Genomic DNA, 8,557 nt, shown 5'->3' on the forward strand with positions numbered 1-8,557 from the left:
ATATATATATATATATATATATATATAAATAACGGGCAATTAAGAGCATACAAAAGTTTTGATTTAGTTGTCATTAATCAACTAATTGAGGATTACGTATGCTCTCCGAATAAGGTAATCGGTGAGATTTACTTACTGCACTCCATGGTTTGAACTTTGGATCGTCTTCTTGTTAGGATTAAGAACTGCAAAATGCTGAGGATGGCTTGAACATAGCCGAAACATTCATGTGATAGACATTTTTGAATTATATGTATATAAGTACCGCACGAATTACTGCGTTTTTTAGGCTCTTAATTGCCCGTTATTTATTCTTGTGTAATATCGGATAGATCAGAATAGCGAAAAAAATTAAAGAAAAGCGATATTCTCTCGGAGTGTATCGGGCAACTGCGTAAACTAGAATGAAGTTCTGGCATTGAGAGAGAGAAAATGCGCATGCGTGACAAATAACTTATTTTCATGAGAAAATAGCATTCGTCGAATTACCTGTAGTATCAAATCAATAATATAAACATTCGTAATTTTCCGAGAGAGTAGTTAAATTTAATGTCGTTAGACCTTACATAGCAAACATTTACACAACCAATCATTATAGATTATGATGAAATTTATGGTAAAAATATATCAGAAAACATGAGGATGTGAAATATTTAGTCAAATACTAAAAAAAATAGGATTAGCAGTTAGCATACTCTCAACGATGTTCAGACTTCACAGTAATACTTTGACACTCAAAGAGAAAATGATACATCCAGAAAAAAATGAGTATAATAATATCAATAAAATTCTAATGCTTGCTGTCGGTTTATGGCCTTATCAACAATCTAAATTTACTCAATTTCAGTTTATTTTCCTCTATGCTGTTTTGTCCACAGGTATTGTATTTCAGGTAAAAAATAACCTAACATTATTACATAATATAAATTACTGCATGAAAATATTTCACTACAATTATTTATATCAATACATATTATGCAATTTAATTTTTATATCAAATGAGAATCTACAAAGTACTCGCTATAGGGGTGCAAGTTTGGTTAATAATTGTATGTATAAGCACTTATTTGTATATATGTAATCGTTAAAATGCTGTTTTTAAAATATAATATATCGCATTTTTTATAATTATAAATATATTTATATATAAAATTGTGTAAAATTGACTTTTTGCAGTTGACACCAATAATAACATTAAAATGTACTTTAGACCTTGTAATAAAGGTGCTGTCTTTCGCATCTTTCTACATATTGTGCATAATAAAATATAACGCATTCCATCTTAACAATGAAATTGTAAGTTCATAACTTATCAAGTATCTGTTAAATAGAAATAATTTGTCTATCAACAAATTTTTATTGCACAAAGTGTTTTTGATATATTCAAAGACAGTGTAGAAAATTAATAAAATAATAGGTGAAGAATTTATTCATAGAGGTACGATATATATTCAATAAGTTAAAGGATAAAAACGAAATTGCAATTATATACAAATATAGTTGCATTGCTAAACGTTACACGGTTGCGATTACGGGTAAGATAACATTCATCATTTTGTAATAATATTTACAGTTGGTAAATATTTAGATGTGGCGGTCCTTTAAAAATCGCGGTTTTTTTTTCAGTAATGAACAAAACTAATTATTACAAGACACATTGTTTGAAAAAAGGGTTTGTTTTTATGGGAAATATTTCATATATGAATAAGACAGTTTTATTTTTTACTGAAATTTAATGTATAAAATTTATTTGTCTTCTATATATTATTATATGTATCAATATAGATATGAGATGTAAAACGTTTTCAAAAATAAAAAATGTATGGATACTTCACTTTCCTCTCGTTAAAGAGCGCGCGAACTTCCACACGAAGCAGGATGTGCCTGAATAAAAAGTTGTACGCCCCTTAGCAAGAATGGAACGCGTTTTACGAAAAAAGTCGTAAATTAGTAGGCAGGGAGTGGAGGGAAATGGGATGGACCTCATTCATAAAGGGTCACACTAGAATGGTCTTTATATTTATAATAATTATAGTATACAGTCGGAAACAGATTTTTGTGTTCATTCTATTCGAAATAGAATTTTTCCTCACAAAAACCAGAAGCTTCCTCTTAAAACATTATATAAATAACTTTTTATATCTAGTTTTATTCATTACCGAGAAAAAAATCGCAATTTCAGTGGATTACCTCTTCTGAACATGTACTCTTTCATACATCCGTCTGCTTTAATATGGTTTTTTACATGAATCTGTTGAAGCATCTGTCACACTCTAAGTCACTCTAAGTCTATTGTAAAATATCACTCCAGGAAATTTAGACAACATATATGTGCATCTGCCAGAAATTACTAATGTGTTTAGTATATATGATACATCAGATAAAATTTAAAATAGTTATTAGTTATATAATAACATGACCATGAATAATCTCCAACAGGTTTTAGCCGGCAATCGCCATCACTAAAAAATTATTAAAAAAAGAAGGGTATGTGAAGTTAGCACCCCAACTATAGTATTCAGGAGTTCTGATTAGAGTTCCCGTTTCTTTTTAACGAGACAAACAGTTCTATATAATTTATAACAAAAGAGTTCCGCTTAATAAGTATTTTTAAACAATTTTTTAAAAATGGGGTGCTAACTTCTTATCGACAATCGAGATCCAATAGTTCTGAGCGGCCCAATAGCTTCATTTCGTGAATACCTAGAGTTCCTGATACATAAAAAAATTTTTGAAAAATAAACAAAAAATTAAAAATTTTTGAAAAATCAATTTTTGGATACAATAGTTCTGAATAGAGTCCCTGCTTCCTTTCAACGATACGAAGAGTTCTCTGTACTTTTTAACTCAAGATTCCCTTAATAACAATTTTTAAACAATTTTTAAAAAATGAGGTGCTAACTTTTTATCGAAATTCGAGCTCGAATAGTTCTGAGCAGCTTAATAGCTTTATTTTGTGAATACCTAGAGTTCCTAATACATAAAAAACAATTTCGACATACAACAAAATTTATGAAAAAAAAATAAAAAAATTTTGAAAAAATTTTTTTATACAATAGTTCTGTCACATGTTAATTGTCATTCTGTCTATTTCGAAGAGTTCTTAGCAATTAAAATCAACACAGACCCAAAAAGAGATATGTACATAAAACAAAATTTGAAAAATTGGTTGCAAAAGCACATATCTTCTTATGTAGCCATCCAATCGCATTTTCACCTAATACTTTTCGTCAGGGCTCGTCGAAAACTGCCCAGAATGCCAGTCAGAACTACTCAGTACTCTCAAAAAATTTTCGACGTCGGACTTAGAAAATTTTCAGTGATAGAGTTCAAATGTTCCCATATCTCGAAAACCGTTGGCTCAATCGCTTTTTCACCTGATATTTTTCGTTAGAGCTCGTCGAGAACTGCCCAGAAAGCCGATCAGAACTACTCAGTACTTTCAAAAAATTTTTAATGACCCTTCCAATATAGCGTATCTCGCAAATCGTTGGCCCAATCGCTTTTTCACCTCATACTTTTCGTTAGAGCTCGTCGAGAACTGCCCAGAACGCTTCAGAACTATTGAATCTCGATTTTCGATAAGAAGTTAGCACCCCATTTTTTAAAAATTGTTTAAAAATACTTATTAAGCGGAACTCTTTTGTTATAAATTATATAGAACTCTTTGTCTCGTCAAAAAGAAACGGGAACTCTAATCAGAACTCCTGAGTATTATAGTTGGGGTGCTAACTTCACATACTCAAAAAAGAAGTTTAAAAAAATATCGTCTCTTTTCTACTATAGAACAAACTTTCTCTAGCTTAAAATCGAGTTTCTGCTTTAAAAACTAAAATTTTTTAGAAACGTATTCTTATCATTTTTGTTATTATACCATTTGGTAATAGTAGCGCATAGGGGCACACAACTTTCATTTGAATGACTCCCATACCACTTCCCCTTGGGGAAGTACAGCTTGGGGGCGTACAACTTTCACCATAAGCGATTTCCATCTATTACTCCCTTTGTCATGAGACACACGACTCTTCACGGGAAGCAACTTTTATTAACATGGGGTAAGAATCGCGTCACATGGAAGTCGTACGCCCATAAACTACTTCTCCTGTATTCAATTTCTTATACTATGTCTTATTTACACTTTACAACACAAAGCGAGATTCTATATGGATTGACAACCTTCGTTATAGCAAACATGATACGTTTTTTTTTTAAATTGTTTTTTTCCTTGTCAATAACTTTTTAACGAATGGCGACCGACGGATGAAACCTGTTAGAGGTTACTCAAAGTCATGACCTTGACAACATATGCCAAAGTCAAGATCATCGGCGAAGTTTAATCTTATCGCGATAATTAATAATGTTTTATAATACAACGTACACATAAAATAATACAGCTCCCAATTTTGCAGGAAAAAACGAAATAAAAATTATTGCATAATACATGCGCATAGCATACATAAAATAATTTTAGATACTAAGAAATTAAATAAATTCTTTTTACTTCTTTTTAGTATTTGGAATTTGTGGATTATTCATTCTCATAATAGCTCAAATTTGGTCGTTTATAGCTCATGTCAATACAGTGAACACATCTCAATCACATCATTTAATCATTATGACAGAGTACATTGTTGATCAAGAAAAGTACTTCTATTGGATTCTGTTTCATATGTACACAGTACTATGTATTGGACCGATTATAATGATGGGAACAGGTACAATGCTCATTATATATATTGAGCATATTTGTGGAATATTTAAAATTGCTAGGTATGAACGTAGACATAAGAACATAATAATTTTAACTGTTATATGAAATTAATATTTAATTAATAAAAAAAAATTGCAGCTATCGTATTAAGCATGCAGTAAACAATAATATTCCACGAAATATTGCAACAAAAAATAAAATTTTGATGATCGAAGGTATAATTTGTGCCGTAGACATTCATCGTCAAGCTATGAAGTATGTATCTATGTTTTTTACATGGTGCAATACATTTACTAATATTCACTAATATTCTTATTTTTAAGAATGATGAATCATTTCATGACCACATTCAAAATAATGATATCGTGTTTCACGGGATGTGTAGTAGTTTGTTTTACTTGCAATTTATATCAAGTAAGTTTATGGTTTTATGTAACACAATATATGACGGCTGCATTGAAATTTTTATTTATTACTAATACTGTGATTTTATAAATATATGTAAATCTAAATTCAACAAATAAATACCACATACAAATCTTAAACAAAAGCTAAATAATATGTATTATACATGATGAATTCGATACTATATACATACACTTGTAAATGTCATAAGGAGAAAAATAACGTAAAACCTAATCAAACATATTTGATTACAAATTATAATAACATTGTAGGTACACATCATTAATGCATTTTGTAGAATATTTATTGTCAAACATTATAAAAAACATCACAAATAAATTGCTTGCGTCACAATTGCTTACAGTTTGTTTGCGCACAATAATTATTGCCTACAGCTCTAGTGCCAGTATAACATACATTTTTGCGGACTTATAAAAATTTCAGGAAGAAGAGAGAGAGAGAGAGAGAGAGAGAGAGAGAGAGAGAGAGAGAGAATATCACATTTGCCTACATACATTTTTATCTATAGCTCGATTGCTTACATGTATTATTGCCTACCACTTGATCGCCTACATGTACTATTTTCTGCTTTAAAAACATAAATAACTTTCTTAAGTAATTTAACATTAATTTTATATTTGTGCTCAAAAGTGCTTGTAAGCAATCGAGTTGTAGGTATAATAATTCATGTAAGCATTAATACATATGGTCAAATGTGACTTCGAATTCGAAATTTTTACTTATTCGTAAAAGTGAATATATGTAATCGAACTGTAAAAGACATCTTAGTTGTAGGAATAAGTAAAACTTGCACATTATAGATTGATAGTTAGGTCAGGGACCCAGACCGAACCAAAATCGGAACCGAAAACCGGTTCGGAACCCTTTTTTTAGTGAACCGAAACCAAAACCGTACCCAAATTTTGTATAGTTCATAATACCGAAACCATAACCGAACTGGTAAAATTTTATGGTTTTTTTCGGTTCTTTTTTCAATTCTTAATTTTTAATCTTTATCCTTGTTTTTAATCTTCGTTCTGCCCGTTCCTTCGTTCAAATCACCAATATGGCAATATTCAATCCAGTATTACCATCACCACTTCTCTTAATAAACAGAATGTAAATACCTCCAACACCTCATATGATATAAGAAATCTGGCGGGATAGCGAAACATATTTAATGTAAACTTTTTTTAAGATACTAGCATTTCTTTTATTTAGATCTTCCTCACCAACATGTTGCAAGAATTTATTCTAAGTCATGAAATTCAAGAATATATATGTAGACTTTATATAATAAGTAAGATCTATCCATAAGAAATAAGTTGTAAGAAACGACTGAGAAAAATATGCCTAAAATAATGTTTACGTAATTTTTATTCAGAGTCACGTGATCAATTGACGCCTCTTTTCGACTAGGCTTTCTAGATTGAACGGATGAACACGCTCCCTCCCTCTCCCTCTCTCTCTCCCTCCCTCCGACCCCCTCTCTCCTCATCCCTTCCCTCCCTCTCCTTTTCCTCCCCCCTCTCATCTCCCTCCGCCTCTCCTCTCCTTCCCCTCCTTCTTTTTAATAAAACAAATTTAAGGAATAAATAAAATTAAGTAAGTAAGTACCCCGAAAAAAGAACCGTTAAAAAACCGTAATTTTTACAGTTTCGGTTTTCTTTACTGTTAAAAAAAAAACCGGAACTGAAATCGGAACATTTATTTGATATTTTATTAAACCGGGACCGGAACCGAATCGAAAAAACCTTTCGGTCCGGGTCCCTGGTTAGAACAGAGACATATATATAGAAGATTGATATTTACTATGTAAAATTTGTTTCTTAGCTGTTTCAGATAGCATCATCTGAAAACAATAGAACAAACGTCAGCGAGTTTTTATTTTCTTTTGTGTTTGCGTCAGTATGCATCATATACATGTTTCTAGCCAACTATTTCGGACAGAAGATAATTGACCACAATAATCACGTATTTGTTACTGCGTAAGGAAAACATTTTTGTATGGGAGTATCTGCGAAGGTTGCTTTTGCATTTGTTTCATCAACAGATATAGAAATTAATCTACGGCATTTAAATCAAAATATGCCAAAATTAGTTCATTAAGGAATCCAATCTGAAGTCTAAGCAATCTACTATTTCTATATTCAATCCTGTAGGTACAACGGTCAGTGGTATAAAACCCCATTACATATACAAAGAATGATACTATTTTTACTGCAAAGAGGAGCCAAGGAATTTTCATTAAATATCGGTGGAGTATTTGATGCATCCATACAGGGTTTTGCAACGGTAATATTTTGAGGAATATTTTAGTATCCACTTACGTACATATATATAATAATAAAAAAGTATATTTATAATTGCAGCTAATAAAAGCGTCCATATCTTATTTTACAGTCATGCATTCTACACAATGACAAAATAAACATTTATTAATTTATTATTATCATAATAACACCATAAGTTAATAAAAAAACCAGTTAATAAAAAATGATAATTGCGCTTTGAAAATAATAGATTCACTTTTTCAACATGTGTACAGATAGATATATTCCTGTGTTATAGAATAAAATTGAAGTTATTTAAATTAAAGTAGCTTGTTTTCACACTGCATACATACACATTTTAAAATTTTACTTTGCGGTCAAACTTGAAAGCCAATATGGTATCGAACAATTATGGACTTTCTTTGTTTGCAATGTGCATGCCTGCCGAATAGCATGTGTGCGAAGCGGTCATAGGTAACACACTTGTCGTACGTGCAATGCGCTATGTGCATTATAGTTGTATAATCAATGCATTATGGACAACATAGTCGTCTGAACAATATCGTGTGCAAACAAAGATGTAGGCAATCGTTTTGTTGGCGAACGTGATGTTCCTTCCTGTATACACTATCCATAGTTCAAATATAAACAGCGCATGTTTAAATATTTCATATTTAAATAAGATATTTTGAACACAGGATTTATTAATATATAATGCAAAAAATATCTTTTTTAATTAATATATTTCATTTCAACATTTATATAAATAAATAATTATGTTCAGACATTTCATTGATAAATAACATACGTTAAAATATTAAATAAAAGAAATAAAAAGAAAAAATGTTGTTAATATTTGACACATATGTACTCCTAAACAATTACCTTCTAAAATTTTTACTATATTTAAATATTTAATAACGTTTCACGTTTTTTCTAATATTTACAAACATTTCTCAAATTTTGGACTCATTGTCAGTAAACAATTTAAAAAACTTGCTTAAGTAAATCATAGTAGAGTCTGGTTACCTTAATATAAATTGTGACTATCTTACACTACCTATAATAAGCAGTATTAAACAGTAATAAGATAAAGCGATTGATGTAGACAAAATGTATCGTTTCAAAAGAAAATATAAAATTGCACATTATAAATTATATACTCTTC

General features: G+C 30.3%; 1 protein-coding gene across 1 annotated transcript; it reads left to right on the top strand.

Moving 5' to 3' along the window:
• Window positions 1-4,009: 4,009 nt before the first annotated feature.
• LOC108760185 (odorant receptor 4-like) lies at window positions 4,010-7,539 on the top strand. The gene is made up of 7 exons (XM_018505986.1): window positions 4,010-4,055; window positions 4,512-4,770; window positions 4,850-4,966; window positions 5,035-5,125; window positions 6,959-7,104; window positions 7,279-7,411; window positions 7,489-7,539. The coding sequence occupies exons 1-7, from the start codon at window positions 4,010-4,012 to the stop codon at window positions 7,537-7,539; spliced, it is 843 nt and encodes a 280-aa protein (XP_018361488.1).
• The last annotated feature ends 1,018 nt before the right edge of the window (window positions 7,540-8,557 follow it).

The sequence above is a fragment of the Trachymyrmex cornetzi genome, unplaced genomic scaffold (assembly GCF_001594075.2).
Source record: "Trachymyrmex cornetzi isolate Tcor2-1 unplaced genomic scaffold, Tcor1.1 scaffold223, whole genome shotgun sequence".
NCBI classification, from domain to species: Eukaryota; Metazoa; Arthropoda; class Insecta; order Hymenoptera; family Formicidae; genus Trachymyrmex; species Trachymyrmex cornetzi.

Excerpts from the sequence above, each read along its gene's own strand:
- LOC108760185 (XM_018505986.1), top strand. The coding sequence starts at position 4,010 with ATGAGACACACGACTCTTCACGGGAAGCAACTTTTATTAACATGGG. Across the intron at positions 4,771-4,849 it reads GGAATATTTAAAATTGCTAG|CTATCGTATTAAGCATGCAG; the intron begins GTATGAACGTAG and ends AAAAAATTGCAG. Across the intron at positions 4,967-5,034 it reads ATTCATCGTCAAGCTATGAA|AATGATGAATCATTTCATGA; the intron begins GTATGTATCTAT and ends CTTATTTTTAAG.